At 46.7% G+C, this 21019-nt stretch overlaps 1 protein-coding gene across 1 annotated transcript in view; it reads right to left on the reverse strand.

Annotated features, from left to right (window-relative positions):
• Positions 1-21019, reverse strand: part of SEZ6L (seizure related 6 homolog like) — a 77692-nt gene that overhangs the window by 28094 nt on the left and 28579 nt on the right. The window contains exons 10-11 of the mRNA XM_032654066.1: positions 8191-8387; positions 1623-1817 (exon numbers count right to left, since the gene is read on the reverse strand). Coding sequence (XP_032509957.1) covers positions 1623-1817; positions 8191-8387 — 392 coding nt within the window. The remainder of the gene's footprint in view (positions 1-1622; positions 1818-8190; positions 8388-21019) is intronic.

The raw sequence follows: 21019 nt of genomic DNA on the forward strand, positions 1-21019 counted from the left end.
TACTACCACTTGATTACCATATTTGTTACTGGCACAATTTTAAGATATAGTTATATATTTACATCTTTTAATGTCAAGAGTGGAGCTTAACCAATGAAAGGTGGCTATAACATTCAGGGACTTCTAGGCGGGACCCCATTGTTCTAGGAGGTTCTTCTGCTCTCATTTCACTAGAAGAGAAGCGCTTTGGTGGGTCTGTGTCTTGAACGCAGAGCGAGCGTGGCACCCAGCCTGGGAACATAAACACGCAGGCACACAACAGGCCCAATACACATTTATTTGCTCTACTTTGGGCCTTTTCTTGGCAAAAATTGAGGCATGGGAGGGGATCCCCCCATAGAGAGCTAGTTATGTCCCCTCCAAGCCTTTAAAAATGTTGAAAAAATAATAATGATGATGTAGATCGCATTGGTGGATTCGTGATGGATCTCTCCTAATTGCACATCTCACTGTCCATTTTTATTTTCTATCACAATCCACACACATACACACAACCCCACATTCTGTTGCAGAACAAATCGATGTGTTTGTGTAGCTGGTTTTATGGATCTTCAGCGAGTTCTTTCATGTTTCCCACCATTATATTTTCCTTGATGTCGGAATGTTTATGACAGGAATTGTATGTAGCCCCCCCACGCCCTCCTTCCCTCACAGCCTCTTTCTCTGCTGCACTTAATGTTTCTTCTTGGGCAATTGGTGATTTAAGTCATGCTCAACAGATCTACCAAAGTATCACCAAGGATCCAAGGATTCCCAGGAAGAAGGTTGCAGACTAGAGCTTTATGTAGGAGGTGGGAAGCAAATGGATGAGGGGAGAGGCCAAATTTAGCTCCCCCCACCCCGATACTAAGACATCAGGGTAGAAACCATTAGAGGCACTTCCGGTCGCTACCCCTCTTCAAGACGCTAAACTCAGCTATCACTAGACACACTTGGCCTGCACTCAGGCCAGCACTTAGGGGAGCAGGCAGAAGGAACCAGGAGACTGGGCTGGATGCTGTCTGGATAAAGTCAGCTACCTACCAGTGTCTACTTCAATGTAAATGCAAGAGAAAGACCACTGAAGGTTTAGAAACAAGGAGAAGTTTTCTTGTTTCTCTAGATATCTTCACTAAGGCATTGCCAGAAAATTCAAGCTACTTCTTTTAGAAAATTATCATTGATCAAACTATTTCTATTTTGGAAATGTTGAGAAAATAAAACGTGCCTTAAAAAAAAAAAGTTGGCTACCTACCATAGGGGTTTTGAACTGGGGCTCCTAGGGCCAACTTAGATTTGTTTTGCTTGGCTTCTGCAGGTATTTTAACGACTTGAATTTGAATGATGTTTTTACACAGGCTACATATATTCCTGCTGACCACAGTCCACACCATTCCCTAATGTCTCACACTCAGCCTGCTTTACTTATTTCCATTATCTGCCAGGCTTTTGAAACCACCTGAGTCTGAGATCCTTGCCCTTGGGCTACAAAATGACATTGGTGAACAGCACCGGTGTGTTGGTGGAGTAGAAGAGAGGCCAGATTCTACACTGAATAGCTCCCCTGCATCCAGGCAAAAAATACTCCATGGGAGGGATTTTCCATCCAATGACCTAGAGGAAAACAACAAGACTACTCTTACTTTTCTCACAAAATGGGGGATCGCTGCTCCAGCTGAGGTCCCACTGGCAGGTGAGGGTGTCGCTCCCCACGATGTCATAGCCGGGGTCACACTGGTAGGTGATTCTGGATCCCCTCACGAGCTCCGTATGAGAAGTGGTTTTCCAACCGTTCTGGATCTCGGGCAAATCTGAGCAGGAGTCGTTCCTTGACACCTCTTTAAAACAAAAACATCATCCTTAGATGGGGAGGTGGCCTTGTTGTTGGGGGTTCCTTTTATGAATGTCAGAGGAAAGAGAAAATAGAAGAAAAAGCCCCCAGAAGTAAGCAACACAACTTCTGAAATCCCTTAACCTGCAAGAACTCTTCCCTAGGGGGATTTTACAATGATTTCTTTTCATTTTGGATGTGGAACCTCCAGCCAAGTCATCAGAGGACTGCAGCCCCAGCTGATATCTTGACTATAACCTCATGACAGGCCCCAAATCAGGACCGCCCAGTATTAACTCCTGAATTCCTGACTCACAGAAACTGTGAGATAGTACACGTTTATTGCTAATTTTGTGGGACGTCACCTGTTATATAGCAATAGGTTGCTACTATACTCGGCCTTATCCTAAGAATGTCCATAAATCTATGGATTTGATAGATTAGGCATATACACTTTGTAATGCAGACTAAGATAAACACGTAACTATTAAGACAGAAATAATTATTGGCTGCGTTCTTCAAATCACATTGCCTACCATCAGTGAACATTAACCACACTCCGGAAAATCTACACACAGCTTATTGTCACAGAATCTTCCTCTGGAATAATTCTGTTTTCCTCCTGCAAACCTTTGTCACTAAGGTAGCAATCCAAAGCCCACTATTATCACTCTCGCTTCCAAGTGCCCACTGCGCAGAGTTTGAGAAGAAGGCTAATTATGCCATATAATTAATTTGCGGTTCTAATGTGCTTCTGGGGAAAGCAAAGCACCTCCATTGTCTGCAGGAAAGTCATTCTGAGAAACAAGAGATGGCTTTTCCAGGGATTTCATCATGATTTTATTTGGGGGAAGGAGATCTCCTGGGTGTCTGCAAGAAGAAGGGGAGCGGGAAATGGCTTCTAGAATTGCTTGGTGGGGGACAGGAGCCTCTATTTTTAGGCCTTTGAAAAATCAGCCAAGCCCTGGATTTGGGACACAGCTGCAAATGTTCAAACTCTGGATGAAAGAGGAGAAATGGGGGCAAATACTTGATATGTGGTCTGCCTTGTGCCAAATGCTTTGGGACTGAAAAAGGCTTGCTTGTCTGACTTTTCAAGATGAGCCGGCATGGCTATACATTTCCATGGGCCCTCCCATCTCCTCCGTAGCATTCATCACACTTGTCATTCTCAGCGGCTGCCACCGTGCAGCAGAGCCTTGATTCAAACCTTGGCCCCACTGTCTACTAAACTGGGTGGTTTTGGCTAAGTCACTTAACCTTCTGTTCTTCAGTTCCCAGACTCTACCCCCAGAGACCCTGATTCAGGAGTCTGCATGTTCACCAAACACCCTAGGCAGAGCTTCTGGAATTATCTGCTCCTATGAACCTTTGTTAACTTTGCTTAGAATGAGAAAACTGGCCCAGGAGTCAGAGAACTTCCCTTCTAATCTTCTTTCTTTATTTTAGAAGCTGTGTGACTCCAGTCATGTCAATAAACGTCTCTGAGCCTCACTGTCCTCAATCAGAGAATGGAGACAAGAATCATGACCCTGTCTATCCCTAGAGGCAAGATGAAAACTAATTAATGTGCAGGATATAAAAATAACACTAAGACAAGTTATATGGATTCATTGATTTGTTTGACTAAGATGTGAGTGCCTACTATGTGCCAGGCACGAGGAATATAGAGATCTGAAGTCATGGTTCCATGCTCACAGTAAAGATCAGCACCATGGTCCAACTTCTGGGCAAAAGAAACACCTAAATGTACTGAATACATACCACCACTTCCCAGTCTTATGCTCATGGCAGACATCACTAATCAACCATAGCAATCTCTTTCTTTGAATCAAGCTGAAACCTCCCAATCCTTCTCAACACAACATTCCAGGGAGCCACTGTCATTTGATTGGAGTTGACCTACAATGTGGAACTTTTTATTATCCTGGGATTAGAGGAACAAACATACAAGTGACCAATATCTCTTTGAAAAACACTGCTTACTTATCTCTGCTTTTTAATTCCCTTCCCTCCCATGCACTTGACCACAGACAACAGCAAAACATAAGAAGCAGTGAGAAGAATGGGTCTTTGCTTCTGTGTATGCAAAGGAGAATTATGGGAAGTCAGAACCATGTAAGCCCAGCGTTCCTATGGAAGGTTCTGACAGCAGCCAGAGCAGATAAGCCTCGGCCACTTTCCAGAGCTGGGGTCAGGCCTTGAGATCAGTGTAGGAGCTTTAGTATTCTCTAGATGAGGGGCTTCCCTGGTGGTGCAGTGGTTAAGAATCCACCTGCCAATGCAGGGGACACGGGTTTGAGCCCCGGTCCAGGAAGATCCCACGTGCCGCAAAGCAATTAAGCCTGTGTGCCATAGCTACTGAGCTCGCGCTCTAGAGCCCACAAGCCACAACTACTGAAGCCCGTGTGCCTAGAGCCCGTGCTCCAGCACAAGAGAAGCCACCACAGTGAGAAGCCCGCGCACTGCAACAAAGAGTAGCCCCCGCTTGCCGCAACTAGAGAAAGCCCGTACGCAGCAACGAAGACCCAACGCAGCCGAGAAAGAAAAAACAAATTCTCTAGATGACAACAGAAACCCCTAACCCTTCCATCTGATCCCTCTACTGGATGGGAGTTGCATCTGTGTCTTGTTAAATCTAGACCCAGGGTAGCAAATACCTCTCCCATGCCCATGCCAGACATCACTAATCAATCATGTCATTCTTTTCCACTGACTTCAGGCATGGCCTCCTCTGAAAACAACATGGTCTTCAACCCAGGTAGTCATGGGCAATTGATTGACATCAACGTTGACATACAAAGGCCCACTTTCCTTTTCTGTGAAATTAACCTGCGTTTCTTTAAGAGAAATAAGAAAAAAGTTGAGCTGTTCTCTCTTTTTGTGTTACCCATATTAGCCAGGCTGTGTACCCCTGGGAAGCACTCTCTGAAATCCTGTGCTCATCAGCATATGATCCTGATATTGTCTGTTAATGGGACTCTTCCATTTTCACTAACTGGCTCAAGGGCAGGGAGAGAATTCTATTCATTCCTGTATCCTGATGCCTAGGACAGGGCCTAGCATGAAAGTTTGTGAACCAAACTCTCTGGAAAATGGAGATAATGCGTTTGAAGATGAAATAAAATTATATATGTAAGAGTGCTTGCCAACTGCAAATTGTCACACGAATCTAAGTTTCAGCTTCAATTAACAAGAGCACTCCTCTTCAAAATATTGCCAAACTGAACAATGGCCAGGCTTTCTGGTCAACCTTGGGCAGCCTTGGATAGAGTCATATTTCTTCCATCAAGCTGGATGCAGTTTTGCAAGACTGACTCGGGCACCAGAGGAGACAAATGAGCAAAACTATGACCTCATCTTCCAGTAGGGAGGGAGGCGGGGAGGAAAGGTCTAAGGAGACAGACTGAAGCCAAGTCACCAGAAACTTTCCCTCCAAAGGCAGCTGACTCTGGAGGGCACGTCGCCTGGACAGCCTCTGCCCAGGGCATCACCCAGTAAAGAACGCATGGAAAGTGGCAGCAGTAACACCCTGAAAATACCCAGCATCGCCATCAAGGGTAAAAAGGCCCCTGAGTAACATAAAAAAAAAAGATCAATACTTGTGATTGCTTCTCTGAGAGGTACCTGCAGAGCAGAGCGGGGATGGGAAGTGTCCACCAGCCGGAAATGAAAAAAAAGCAAGGGACTTATTTTCATACGCATGAGGCTCCTTGAGACGGCCAATGGTCAGGGAACTAGCTTGTATTCTGGAGGCAGTAGGAGATACAAAGAGAACACTTTGTATTAGCTAGAGATGGGCAAATCTTCAAGCCAAGGGGAAGAACCAAAGACATGGAATCGTGCTCAAGCCAGAGGGACTTTGGTGGTGGCAGAGAGGCTTGGCAGGATCAGTCCTCCTTTTCCCGGTTCCATCTTGGAAATCAAGATGTCAACCTCTTCCCTGGGGGGTGCAAACAAGTCCCCTAACTGCTGGCTGAATCCTGCCCATTGAAATCCTCAGGAGGCAAGCACCCACCATCCTGGATGCCAAAAGAAGCTGGGTCTTCTTTACCTCTTTGCGTCTCCCGGGTTCTCTGCTATTGCCAAAAATATTGGGGGTAGAGAAACCCTAAGAGCTGGGAGCCAGGAAGCCTGGGTGTGAGCCTCAGGTCCGCCCCTGATGATCAAGTCCCTCATCCTTGGTGGTCCAGGGCTTCTTGTGCTGGGACGAGACAGGGCTGGACCAGACACTCTGTCAGTTCAAGTCCCTTCCAGGGCTGGGATCAGTGGGACTTCACAGTGTTCTGGTCCCGTGACTGCTGGCGAGGATAGCAGCTTGGACTAGGGTGATGGACGTGGATAGATGGCGAAGAGTACTTGGATCTGAGATATATTGTGGCAGTAGAGTTGAGAGGATGGACTGGATACAGGGGAAGCAGCCTGAGAAACCAGGAGAGTTGTGGTCCCGCCTCCTGGGCTGGGCAGACAGCAGGAGCAGTGAGAGGTGGTGAGGGCAGGGAGGCAAAGAGGTCGCTCTGTTCTGTCCGTGCTAAACCTGAGCTGCCAGTGAGACATGCAAGAGCGCAGTGAGCAGGGAGCTGGAGAGATCTGGAGTTCATGGGAAAGGTCAAGGCTGTAGGTACAAACTAGGGGTCAGTGGAATACAGATAAAAGCATGGGCCTGGATGACAGCACACAGATAGAAGGCAGGACAGGGTCCAGGATGGGACCCTCCAAGGTTTAGAGCTTGAGCAGAGGAGGGGGATGGAGCCAGGAATGAATAAGAGGGAGTTTCAGGGTGAGGAGTGAGGAGGGAAGGGTGTGGGTGGATGAAATAATTAAGAAGGGGGTACTGGATGCTCACGTGTGAACTTAGTTTGAACTTTATAGCAGGATTTTTTTTAAAGATGATGGGAAGAGAAAAGGTTTGGAAGACACACTGAGCAGCAAGAAAGAATATAAAGTACGGGAGAAGAGTATGGAGGTTCCTTAAAAAACTAAAAATAGAGCTATCATATGATCCAGTAATACCACTCCTGGGCATATATCTGGAGAAGACCATAATTCGAAAAGATACGTGCACCCCAACACCAACAGCAGCACTATTTACAATAGCCAAGATGTGGAAGCAACCTAAATGTCCATCAAGAGAGGAATGGATAGGGCTTCCCTGGTGGCGCAGTGGTTGAGAGTCCGCCTGCCGATGCAGGGGACACGGGTTCGTGCCCCAGTCCGGGAAGATCCCACGTGCCGCGGAGCAGCTGGGCCTGTGAGCCATGGCCGCTGGGCCTGTGCGTCTGGAGCCTGTGCCCCACAGGGGGAGAGGCCCCAACGGTGAGAGGCCCACGTACCGCAAAAAAAAAAAAGAGAGGAATGGATAAAGAAGATGTGGTACCTATATACAATGGAATATTACTCAGCCATAAAGAAGAATGAAATAACGCCATTTGCAGCAACATGGATGGACCGAGAGACTGTCACATGGAATGAAGTAAGTCAGACACAGAAAGACATATACCACATGATGTTGCTTATATGTGGAATCTAAAAAAAGGGCACAAATGAACTTATCTACAAAACAGAAATAGAGTTACAGACGTAGAAAACAAACTTATGGTTACCGGGGGGGAGTGGGGAAGGGATAAATTGGAGATTGGGATTGACGTATACACACTACTATATATAAAATTGATAACTAATAAGGACCTACTATATATCACAGGGAATTTTACTCAGTACTCTGTAATGGCCTATATGGGAAAGGAATCTAAAAAAGAGTGGATATATGTATATGTGTAACTAATTCACTTTGCTGTACACCTGAAACTAATATAACATTGTAAATCAACTATACTCCAATAAAAATTTAAAAAAAATAAAGTATGGGAGGTAGGAGAGAAAGGGCTGTCTTGGTTGGATGGGGCTGCAGGAGAAGAAGAGTCCTTAGGGGAGAGCCAAGCTTCAGTTCAGGCAAGATGGCATAGGTAATGCTTTGAGAAATTGCAAATGTGGAAGAGTGTGTTGATGACATAAAGTCACAGCTGACTGCAAATGAAAAATCACGAATCTTAAAGTTATGAGACGTTATCTACTAAGTCCTGATATCAACCCTGTGGAGGAGGTATCACTATTTCCATTTTACAGATGACAAAAAAGAGGCTCGGAGAGGTTAAGTGACTTGCCCAAGGTCACACAGTCATCAATGATAATCCTAAGATTTGAACCCTTGTCCTTCCGACTAGAGAGACCAACCTCTTAAAAAAAACGACGTATATTTACCGTGTCAATATATTAAAAAACTCATGTAGCACAACCCTCCCCAAAAGACATATCTAGAAGAAATTGTCTTAACTTGCACCTAAACCCAAGGAGAAAAAGTGACTGGCTAGAATACTTACCTATGTAGTTCATGATGAATCCCTGGCCCTTCCCAAAGATGAGCCCGGCAGGGTCTGAGTGGAACTGGATGGTTAGGTCCGGCGTGGACGAGTACAGCTTCTGGGGTCCGCTGTTTCCAAGGTACTGCCCCAAGATGTGGGGCATGACCTCATCACCGTCGTAGATGGTCAGGATGTCGCTGTTGCTTAGGTTCAGGCTTGGGGGGCAGAGAGAACAGGAGGGGTCTTGTGAAGCCAAGTTAACAGGCATTCAACAAGCCTTTGATTTCTTTTTTCAAGCAACACTCATTTCCTTGAGATATACTATGCGTCAGATCCCAAGCTAGGAACTGGGGGTGAGGAAGGCATTGACTGAACCTGTGAACAGGAGGTGCTGATCCTTCTAAAAGCATCGCACACAGATCTGCGGATGGATTGGGCCTTTGAAGACTCATTCATGAAACGACCTTCCCAGCATGGAGCTCACTGCAGAGTCAAGTGCTGCATTGTCTGTAGAATTGCCTTCAATACCCCTGTCATTAACAACTTTTTTTCCTGGGTGAAACTAAGTGCTGGGCATTGAGCCACCTGCTGGGGGTGTGACACGGGTCTCGCATTTTTCTGTGATGCAGAGCAAGCTGACTGCTTGCTAATGATAACTTGCATTCTTATACAAGGCGAAATGATCCTTCCACTTATCGTTGGCAAATTCCTCAAAATCAACCAGCTAAGCTATTATGTTTAGGGGACGGAACAGAGAATGGGATGGAGGCACTTATTCATGAAATATGCTCCAACCTGCCATCACTATTCATAGCATCACAGGATGACACATTTTTAAAGACCCAAACACAATAGAGTACCCTGACACTAAATATTTGGACAGCGATGGACAGTTAATAATCCAGAAAGCACTTCAGTACGGCAAAGAAACCTGTGCTATGTTAGGTGTGCTGGATAAAATTGATCTGTGATTGTAGGAACGCCAGACAGTTCAACTTCGGCTGCATCAATGACGGACAGATATTAACTTACGCCTCTTTCCTTCCTTTCTCCTTCTCCGCTTCTCTCTTTCTTCCCTTTTTCTCTTACGTCTTTCTCCTTTACTTGTATCCCCTCCCTAATATTTCCAAGCACCTATTATGTGCCAGGCACCGTGCTGTGCTCAGAGGACACGAGGAGTCACAGAGCAGAGGTCTGTTTAGACGAGAAAGCCAGGGATTGTGGTAGGAGTTACAGTCAAGGTAGGTACAGAGAAGTGTGTCTAACTCAGATGGGGGGCATCAGAGAGGCCTCCCTGGAGGAAGTGATCCTCAAGAAAGAGAAGGGGACCACTAGGCAGATAAACAGGAGGTGTGGGGGAGAGGGCAGTGCCTGAGGCAGAGGGAAGAAGGAAGAGGGGTCACAACTCCTGAAGGAACTTGCCTGGTGGTCAGTGTGCCCGGCTCTGGGTATAGACATGGAAGCAGGAGTCAGACCATGAAGGGTTTAGAGAGCCAAGTTTAGGTCACTTGGATGTCATCTTGCTGGGGATGGGAGACAGTAAAGGATCTTAAACAGGAGCATCCTGACTGAGCAGTTCGCTGCCAGAGGAGAGGCGTCCCCACCTCCCCACGCCCCTGCTTCATCCACTGCCCGAGGGCGGTGTTTGCTGCCCAGGAGCAGGGAGGAGATGTGGAAACCACCCATGTTGTTGGTGCTTCAAGTGGTAAGAACAAAGCAACAGAAACACAAGGCACACTGCTGAAGGTCTCTTTCCAGAGGGCAGGGGACATATTTTATCTACCATAATTCCTCATGTCAAGTTGTCCCAACAGGTGGCTTAGGGAGATTCTAACTGTCCCCATAACCTCCATCAGCTTCCCCGGCACCACCCCCAAACATCCTCTCCTAACAAAAGCCGTGCACTTGCTTTGCACACAGGGCTTCCAGACTAAGCTCCGAGACTCCACCTACTCCCCGCCAGTTTACAACCAGGCGACAGCCTCTAAACCCCTATTACATTGACATTCTGGAGTCGCCACCTTCTCTTGCACACAGTAGGTGCTCAATAAATGCTATGCTATGAAAGAGTCTGCTGGAGACGCTATTTGACAACAGAAATAGTAGGGCTGATGTCAGCTTTTGAACTATGGAAGAGCCTCTTACCTCTAGTACCATGAAAACACCAATAGCTCATGAAAGTGCTGGATTAGGCTAGTGTGAAACGTGGTAGATGGCAGACATTTTCCATAGGCCAACTTCATAGCCGATGTGCTGGTAACAGTGGGTTGCAGTGCACAACTTGGCTTTATTCTATCATTCATTTCAATGATCTCAATGCAGTAGAAACATCTTCGAGGGTGCAAACAGCTTTCATGTGAAAACCCTAGCACAACCCTCTGTTCTTCCTAAAACAGGAAGGAGCACACAGCCTTGGAAATCAGAAAGCTCTGGTGTCATTCTTGGTTCGACACTTTCATGGAGGGCATGTGTTTTCTCTGAAGTTCCTTGTCTGTGAATAGGGCTTAATATTTCCAGTCTATGTCATGGGCTTTCAGAGTGAGGTAAGGCAGGCAGAAGATCTGGGATCAGACTCTAGGTTCACTGGTAGCACCTGAACAAGTCTGGTCAAGTCATTTGAATGTTACGTCATGTTGTAATGTTACTATGTGCATCACCACCGCCATCACCACCGCCATCACCATCATTCTCTTTTTGGATTGCCATTTATACCAAATGACATCAGATGGCTTATGTCTGTGATTCTCAGCTAGAGGTGGTTTTGCCCCTTGGAGACAGTTGGCAATGTCTGGAGACATGGTTGTCCCAGTGGGGGCGGGGGAGGTATGCCACTGGTGAGTCCATGTCAGGGAGACTGTTAAACATCCTACAATGCACAAGATAGCCTTCTCCCAAATAAAGAATTTGGACCACAATTATCTGGTCCAAAATGTCAACAGTGCTAAGGCTGAGAAACCCTTATTTATGGGAATGCATTTTGTAAACTGTGTGCAACAAACTATTAGATGCAACTTCTCCTGTCATCCTGGAATTTCAAAGTCCCCTAAGCTAAGAATAAGCCAACAGGGACTAAGCATTCCTACTTTCTAAAGGGATAGACGTGGCCGTTGTTTAAGACTGGGTTCTCGGGACTTCCCTGGTGGCACAGTGGTTAAGAATCCACTTGCCAATGCAAGGGACACGGGTTTGAACCCTGGTCCGGGAAGATCCCACATGCCGCGGAGCAAGTAAGCCCGTGCGCCACAACTACTGAGCCTGCGCTCTAGAGCCCACGTGCCACAACTACTGAAGCCCGCGTGCCTAAAGCCCGTGCTCCACAACAAGAGAAGCCACTGCAATGAGAGGCCCGCGCACCGTAAGAAGAGTAGCCCCCGCTCGCCTCAACTAGAGAAAGCCCGTGCACAGGAACGAAGACCCAATGTAGCCAAAAATAAATAAATAAATTTATTAAAAAAAAAAAAAAAGGCTAGGTTCTCCAGAAGCTGAGCCTGAGCAAAGATGTGAGTGTCTCTTGGAGTCTGGCTTATCTGGGAGGCCACCCCAAGCAGCACTGGTGGGGAAGTGACACAGAAGGAAGGGAATGAGCCAGTGCATGGTGCATAGGTGGGCAAGTTCCACTGTGGGCAGTGGGCTCAGTCCTGCAGGAACTGTGAGAGATGGTGCAGAACATACCTTGGGGGAGAGGGAGCTGGGGTATTTATCTTCCAGCTCCCATCCCTCATTGGCCGAGGACTGCTACTAGGGGTACTAAATCTCCAGCACTTCTGACTTGCCCACGTGATACCAGAGAAAGCCTTCAGGTGAAGAGGGTTGCAGTAGGAAGCCATCATGAGTACACAGTGGCAAGGGCTACAGGGCTTGGCTCAGGCACCAATGGCATCTGCTACCACCATCTATGCAGCTCTTTCAGTCTGAGCCCTTCACCCACTTCTAGCTTAATGAAGGCAAGGAATTCACTGGGCGATCAAAGAGGCTTGCAGGAAAGGCTGCCTTAAGGGGCAGGTCACTGTGGGAGGGGAACCAAGCCCCTCATCTGGTGAAGAGGGCTTCGAAGAAAGTCTTGGTGGCTTGACAGTGACTGCATTTGATGTTCACCAAGAAAAGAGTAATGAGAAAAATTAGCCTGGAGCTGCCCGCCTACCTGGGGGCAGAGCAAAGGGAGAAAGGGGGGTGCTGGGAGTGAGCTACCCATCACTGATGAGAATGGGGATATTTCCTAGGTCTAGATGTGAACCCTAATGAAGGCAGCCACTGTGCATCTCCTTAAAAATGGTCCCACTCTGAAAGGGCGAGGGAATCCAGCAGAGGCGAAGGTCAAGTGCATCCAGGCTCTGCCCATATCAAGCATGCCCCATAAGAGAGAGGAAAAAAAAAATCAGCATTCTACATCTTCCATAATGTAACAGTGCAGTGACATTAGACTGTCCTGTGAGAAAGAAGCAGCGCACAAGGCCCTTTCTCATTGCAGAATTCCCAGCCCAAGAAGCCCTGCTGAGGGAGGGGCGAGCTTTTGAAAACGAATAATGTTTAGAGCTGTGTGATTATCAGACTGAACTACACTTCTTAGGACCAGAAGACCCATGAAAACAAAACTTTCAGCCTGAGAAGCAAAAAAAAAAAAAAAAAAAAAAAATGGAGAAGGTACGGGAAGGGCAGTGGGAGAAAGAATAAAGTTACTCTCTCCTGTATCCTTCTGGATCCATCTTTTTGAGAGGCTGGTTCCCATGATATATACAAATGCTGATACTTCATTTTCTGTTCCAATCCAAAGACGAGCCTGCGTTTTTGCTGGCCCATCCAGCTGTGTTTGATATACTGAGTACATCCAGGGTCCCTGCCGCTGGGCCATCCTCAGCAGCTGAGAGGAAAATGCAGAGACTTATTAAGGCAGAGAGACTGGCCAAAGGGCAGAGCAGGGTTTTCTGCCGAGGACGGAAGAGAGATGTCAGCCAGATACAATCTGAGGAGGCGCCAAGAAATCAGGGTGTCAGTTTTACTCCAGAACTAATGGGAAATGGAGTGGTTCCAGCAGGCAGGTGGGTTTGATCTGACTGGAATTGGGTGGAGCAGGTCCCCCACAGGGAGAATTCCACGGGAAGACAGCTCCCCAAGGCCAGCCCCTGCATGTGCCAGCCCCTCTTAACTGCCAGAGGGAAAAGCTTTCCTTGGGCACAGGGTCTTGAGCTCCTGCCAGAAGACCTCAGCCTCTGTGTCTCCTCCTACACCACGAGCCACCCCTTTTCCCTTGGTCTCTGCCATAGGCTTTTCTCCATCTTTCAGCTGGATTGTGGGGCAGGACCTCACGGCTTACTACCTCCATCCTTCCCTGGTCCCAGTCGCTCTCCCATCAGCACTCAGGGAAATCCTTCCGAAACACAAAGCTGGACCCTTCACTTGACAGTACAATAGATGAGCAAACATGGTCTATTCATACCATGGAGTCTTATTCAGCCACGAAAAGGAATGAAGTACTGACACACGCTACGACATGGATGAGCCTTACAAAAGAGACAGTTTAAAGAAGGCTACGTGTTGTGTGATTCCATTTATAAGAAATATCCAGAAAAGGTAAATCCACAGAAACACAAAGCAACTTGGTGATTGCCAAGGGCTAGGGAGACAGGCGAGGAGGATGGAGTGGGATTGCTTAATAGATATGGGTTTGTATACGATAAAACGGTTCACATCGTGTTATGTGAATTTCATCTCAATTTTAAAAAAAGCTGGGCTTCCCTGGTGGCGCAGTGGTTGAGAGTCTGCCTCCCGATGCAGGGGACACGGGTTCGTGCCCCGGTCCGGGAAGATCCCACACGCCGCGGAGTGGCTGGGCCCGTGAGCCATGGCCACTGAGCCTGCGCATCCGGAGCCTGTGCTCCGCAACGGGAGAGGCCGCGACAGTGAGAGGCCCGCGTACCGCAAAAAAAAAAAAAAAAAAAAAGCTACCTTACCTTAGGTAAAGTACAAGTTTCTGATCCCAGTGTCAAGGCTGTATCTATGTTTTCATCCCCTCCCCTCCTCACAGCCTTATCTCTCCAACCCAATATTCCAACCCAAATATTTTACCCTCCAGCCAGACTGAATTACTTGTCAATCTTGCCAAAAAATGTGGCCCTTGCCCATCTCTGGGGCTTTCGACATGCTGTTCCCTGGACCCTGTATCCTTCCTTAGCCTTCCCTCTCTAAACCTGGGTAACCCCTCCCATCTTTTACTCTCAGTCTTTCAAGATCCGCTCATGCGTAGAGCTCCCCCCTCCCCACTTGAGTCCGGACTGGGAGCCCCTCTGTGCTCACCCCTCATACAGAGCTCAGCACTCGTGCCCCAGTGGCCTGGCATGTCTGCGTGAGCCCAGAGCCTCCCTGAGGCTGGGGAGCACGTGTGCCTGCTTACAGCTGTGTCCCCAGCTCTTGGCACAGTACTGAGTGTGTGCTGGGTGAATAGGCAGAAGCCCAGAGCGGTTGTCCGGGTCTCAGCCTCAGCTCCCACACAAGGCGGACTGTGGCTCTGATCCTGTCTCTGCCTGGGACCCTGACCCCAAATGGATTCTTACCTGTACCAGCCTTAGGAGCGGGACTCCTCTGGCCCTGGCTGCTTTTAGGACTTGCTCCCAGAGGTTAATTTGAAAGCCCTAAGTGATGGGAGCTGCCCCCAATGATTTCTGCCCCACCTGCCTCCTGGACCTCTGTTGCCCACAGCCTCCATTCTTCTTAGATATGCAGGTCACCAGAATCAAGCCTGATACTACGATGCCCCTACATGCCTGATAAGCCACTTCAATGTCAACCCATGACCTTGACCAGCTGGGTTCTACTTTCCTCCCCTCCCCCACCTTGACCCTGCTCCAGGCACATCCCGAGACCTGTCCAGTGCCTGAGCAAGCATTTGTGGGCACGCCATCTACCGCTTCCACTTCTGAATTCCTCTTTCAACTCTGCCCTGTATCAGAGCTGTAAAAACACCGGTCCCATGGGTGTTTTGGGACAAAAGGTTTACCAAGACCTCATGTAGCTTTTGAACAACAACACTGCCTACTGAGTATTAAGCACTCAACAAAAACCCCACAAGCTAAGACTTACAACCATCCCCATGTTACAGATAAGGAAACGGAGGCTCAGCCAGGAGGAGCCACCTGTCCAAGGTCACGTAGGAATCAGATTCAGGACTCAAACCTAAGTCTGCCAAGCCAAAACCTGAGATAGGAACCACTATTTCATACGATGTCCCATGAAAGCCACATATACATGTGCCCAAAAAGTGTACCCAGACAAGGACCTACTTGTATAGCACAGGGAACTATACTCAGTATTTTGTAATAACCTAAAAGGGAAAAGAAAAAAAAAATACAACTGAATCAATCGCTGTTCACCTGAAATGAATACAACATTGTAAATCAACTATACTTCAATAAAAAAAAAAGTGTGCCCAGGTTCAGTCTTACCTCAGAAAATGCAAATTTAAAATTACAAATAAAGCCTGCAGGATGAGGAAGCCCTGTTTCACTGCCACCCTGTATCCTGACATGCCTTTTGTTCTCATAATGTCATACCTAAAGTTCATTTGAATAACGAAAATAAAAACAAAAATAAACAAATGGAACCTAATTAAACTTCAAAGCTTTTGCACAGCAAAGGAAACCATAAACAAGACGAAAAGACAAGCCTCAGAATGGGAGAAAGTATTTGCAAATGAAGCAACGGAAAAAGGATTAATCTCCAAAATATACAGGCAGCTCATGGAGCTCCATATCAAAACAACAAACAACCCAATTAAAAAATGGGTGGAAGATCTAAATAGACATTTCACCAAAGAAGACATACAGATGGCCAAGAGGCACATGAAAAGATGCTCAACATCACTAATTATTAGAGAAATGCAAATCAAAACTACAATGAGGTACCACCTCACACCAGTCAGAATGGCCATCATCAAAAAAATCTACAAACCATAAATGCTGGAGAGGGTGGGCAGAAAAGGGAACCCTCTTGCACTGTTGGTGGGAATGTAAATTGATACAGCCACTATGGAGAACAGTATGGAGGTTCCTTAAAAAACTAAAAATGGAACTACCATATCACCCAGTAATCCCACTTCTGGGCATATACCCTGAGAAAACCATAATTCAAAAGGACACATGTACCCCACTGTTCAGTGCAGCACTATTTACAATAGCCAGGACATGGAAACAACCTAAATGTCCACTGACAGATGAATGGATAAAGAAGATGTGGTACATATATACAGTGGAATATTACTCAGCCATAAAAAGGAATGAAACTGGGTCATCTGCAGAGATGTAGACGGACCTAGAGTCTGTCATACAGAGTGAAGTAAGCCAGAAAGAGAAAAACAAATACTGTATATTAACACATATATGTGGAATCTAAAAAAATGGTACAGGTGAACCTATTTGTAGGTCAGGAATAGAGACGTAGACACAGAGAAGGACATGTGGATACCCAGGGGAAGGGGAGGGTGGGACGAACTGGGAGATTCGGTTTGACATAAATACACTACCATGTGTAAAATAGATAGCTAGTGGGAACCTGCTGTATAGCACAGGGAGCTCAGTTCAGTGCTCTGTGATGACCTGGATGGGTGGGATGGGGGGTGGTGTGGGAGGGAGGTCCAAGAGGGAGGGGATATAGGTATTTTACATACATATATATATATATATATATATATATATATATGTATATAGCTGATTCGCTTCATTGTACAGCAGAAAATAACACAATATTGTAAGCAATTTTACTCCAATAAAATTTTTTTTTTGGTCTCCTAAACATTTTACATTTCTTGGTAACAATTTATTTCATTTTGTTGCCAATCACATAGGACACAGAATGTGATAAAATCAGCATTAAACTGGTTGCTTAGTCTGGGTGGCTTTATTTTAGTGGAATGAGATTTCTGTTATGGTTTTGGAAATATTTTAAAAGAGTCTGGGAAGGATGCTTAAGAAACTGGTATAGCGTTTGCCTTGAGAGAGGGGGCTGTTTGCTGGGGAAGGGTGGGAAACGACTTTCATAGTAGACCCTCTTGTACCTTTGGGTTTTGAATCATGTGAATGTTTTACCTTTTCAAAAGGGATAAAAACAGCCCGAGGGACCCTCATTATGGCTTTCACCAGGGTCTAGAGAGCCAAAGAGGTGAGGATGGAAGGCAAATTTGAATCTGACACACATCAGCAAGTGTATCTTCTCTTGGCCAGCAGAAGGCAGTGTGCGCCTAAGCAAGGCATATGCTGTCACTGCTCTGCAGGGCGCCCCTGCCTTCCCATCCTTACCCCAGCCAACCAGGACCCTGGAAGTGGGGAGAAGGTGGTAGGTGAGCTGCAGTTAATATTCCACAGAAGGTGTCGAAAGAAATGATGAGCACCTTGCTTTTCTTTATTCCCCTCCCAACAAACATCTGACCCTTGCTTAGAAATCTTGCCTTTCAAAGTCTTTCCTGAATAGTATTCATAAGACGACTGTAGGTAGACAAACAAATTTGGAAATGTCTAATGGTTATGCATTTATTTAATTGTGAATTAGAAAAATATATAAATATATGGTTTGCACATCCAACTTCTAATTTCACGGACATTATTTTGTTTAGAGGAAGCCAAGAGAAAAAGGCAAGCCAATTTAAAGGGGAAAATAAAAAGCAGCTGGTAGTAGAATTGGACTGTGGAAATGGCAAAAATTAGCCCACAGAATTCAGCTCAGTTTCTCAGCCTTCCAAGACTTCCATGAGCTCCACAGATGGGCCCCAACCCACCTCTGCTGTCTCAAACATCTCTGGATACCAGATCCTTTGTAGCCCCTAGACCTGCCTTAGCCAGGCTGGTCCCCTGTATCTGGAATGCCTCTCCTCTCCTCTCCTCTCTGCTTGACATCATTTTATAGGTCCTTCTGTGCTCCTTACACCCTCCTGTATTTAGGGCCATATAATAACTAGGCAAGGCTTTCATAAGGCTTCCTTGGTGCCAGGAGCTGCTCCCAGCACTTCAGATGACCATTTCACTTTATCCTTAGACAAACACTCTAAGGACTACTGTTCTCACCTGTTTCACAGATAAGCAAACTGAACTACCCAGAGGTAGAGAAACACACTGAAGCTCAAACAGCTGGTCATACAGGAGAACCAGAGTCTAAACCCATGTAGTTGGAAGGCAAGACCCCAGCACTGAACCACAGGACTCTACGTGCCCGTGTCAGCGCCCATGTCAGCGCCCATGTCAGCTCCCATGTCGGGCTGCAAGCTCCCTGCAGGCACATGCCCTGTATCCCTGGAGCCCAGCAGGGCTTGGCACAGGTGAAATAAATGTCATTTACACGGATGAATTATGGTGAATTTATCTGTTTTTTCCAGGTGAGCAAACTGAGGGATTCAATGACTTTCCCAAGAAAACACCATCTTGCAATCAAGGCAGGACCTCCACGGGACAGCAGAGATGGGTGATTAAATACACCAGATTTAAATAAGGGAAAGGAGAGAAGCAGAAGCCATAAATGCAGTTGTAAGTGCAACAAAACTTTTATAAAACACTTATATTTTTTCTGAAGGCCTTAGAGAAAGACCTGTTTAGAATTCCTTTGTATTCATTTTCTCATCACATCCCCTCAGCCACATGGTGAGGTGGTCCAAGAAAATGTACTAATCCCATTTCACAGATGAGTAAACTCATGCCAGGAAGGCCCAGGTCCCAAGGCCTCTGCGCCTGCACGAAGCCACACAGCTAGCACCAGGTGCTTCTCCGCACCGTGGAATTGCTGAGGGGCCCTTTGGCCCAGTGCTAATTTGGTTTCAATTTAATTTGATAAAATGGCAGGTGGGACAAGAAACCATGTCACCTCCAAGGAGCACAGAGAAAACCAATCTCTTTGGCTCCCCAAAAGGACCCATTAAAGCGTAAAAAATGAACAGTTTTCTCATTTCCTCTCTGTCCTTCCCTATGTCTTTTCCTTCCTTCCTCTCTTCTTTCCCCTCCAGATACTCCCCAAGCGCTTGTCTGCGTCGGGCTCAGACCCAGCCCTCGCCCAGTCCTGGCTGCACGTAAGAATCTCTGGGGAGATTTAAAAACTCTCAGTGATGTCCAGGCTGGACCCCAGGCCAACTGGACCCTCAGCATCTCTGGGGGTGGGTCCTGTGCATCAGTGTTGCTGAAATTCCTGAGGAGGTTGTGCCGGCTGCCACGACTGAAAGCCACCACCCTGGAAGCTTCAATGTGGATGAGACCCCACCTCCGTTCTGCCTTTCTTTCCCCCTTTTCCTCCACCTTTTCCCCCCTCCTCGACCAATGCCCCCAAAGAGAAAGAGAAGAAAGCGATCCCCTCACCAGATGTGTCTTTCCTCTGGGACCACCTCACGGGCTGAGCTGCCACATCCCTGGACTGAGCCATCTCAGAATGTGGTGGGCAAAACTTCAGCAAGGTCAACAAGGCATTTCCCACCCAGCACTGCAGACCAGGGGCAAACCCAACAACACTTTTCAGCTGCTTTGCTGTGAAAGCAGAAAGAAATCAGTCCTCAACCACCCTGGTGTTTTTGCTCCATCTTGAGAGGCAGTGCTAAGAGAATGGACTCTGGGTTCAAATCGTAAGTGTGCTGGTTTCTAGCTGGGCGACCTTGAAAAAGTGACTTAACCTCTCTGACCCTCAATGTCCTCACCTGTAAAATGGGGATAATATTTTTGAAAGCTGCAACTAACATAATTAGTGCCAGGAATTCAATTAACATAGCATTGTTTGTCTTTGAAAAAATATATTTCCAATGAACTATACAGCCTGCTCAGGGGAGAGAAGGTGTGGTATCAGGAGATCTCACTGAGAGCTCCTCCCCCACCCCCCCAGTGCCTCTCTGCTCTGTGACTATGAACAAGTCGCTTGCCCAGCCTGGGCCTCAGTTTCCCCAGATGAAAATCTCAGAATCCACGAGTTGTAAATATATATATATATATATATATATATATATATATATATATATATATAACCAATGGCTACAGTTTCCTTCTACTCAGAAGGTTGGACTCCCTACCCCCTCCTTCGATAGTAATTAAGGGATGGATCTGGGAATTCAAGGATTCAGACACAGGCTGGTGAAGCTTGGGTTTCTCAGACCCAAGGGTGGCCCTTCCCTGACTTTCATCTGTGGAGATGCCCACATCTCTCCCTCTTTTTGGATATGAGTTTCCCCAAATTTATAAAATTAGTGGGTGGGACCAGAGGCCTTCTTCATTTCAGGACCTCTAAGTCAGGGTGAAAGAGCTGAACTTGAGAGGGTATAATTAAAGCATAATTAAATTAGAGCTTAATTAAGGGTGGATTGGGATTTGTTATGTTTGTATGTGTGTGTGTGTGTGTTGTGTATGTGTGTGGTTTGTATGTGGTGTGTGTGGTTTGTATGTGCTATGTATGGTGTGTATGTGCATGGTGTGTGTGTGGTCTGTTCGCAGTGTGTGATATCTGTGTTGTGTGTGTTTGTGTGTGGTGTGTATGATGTAAGTGGTGTGTGTGTGGTATGTGTGATGTGTGTGGCGTGTGTGATGTGTATGGTGTGTGTGTGTGATATGTGAGTACACACACACACACACGTGTGCAGAGGGAGGTGGGCCCGGGACTCTGCATCACTGCAGGAAGCTGTTCCAAGCTGTCGCCAAGCAGGAGTGACAGCTGCTGGATATGCGTTTCCTGTCACTCCGAATCCCCATCATGACGCGTAGTCTTGAAGGCATCACCTCGTACAGCCTGGTGGGGCTCGTCTGAACTGCCAAAACTCTCCCTGTTCGACAGAGGGCAGTCTCAGGGAGTGGTAGGAACTGTCCTCCAGGAAAAAAACGAACCGTTTGGAACCTCGAGGGCTCAC

The sequence above is a fragment of the Phocoena sinus genome, chromosome 14 (assembly GCF_008692025.1).
Source record: "Phocoena sinus isolate mPhoSin1 chromosome 14, mPhoSin1.pri, whole genome shotgun sequence".
Lineage (NCBI taxonomy): Eukaryota > Metazoa > Chordata > Mammalia > Artiodactyla > Phocoenidae > Phocoena > Phocoena sinus.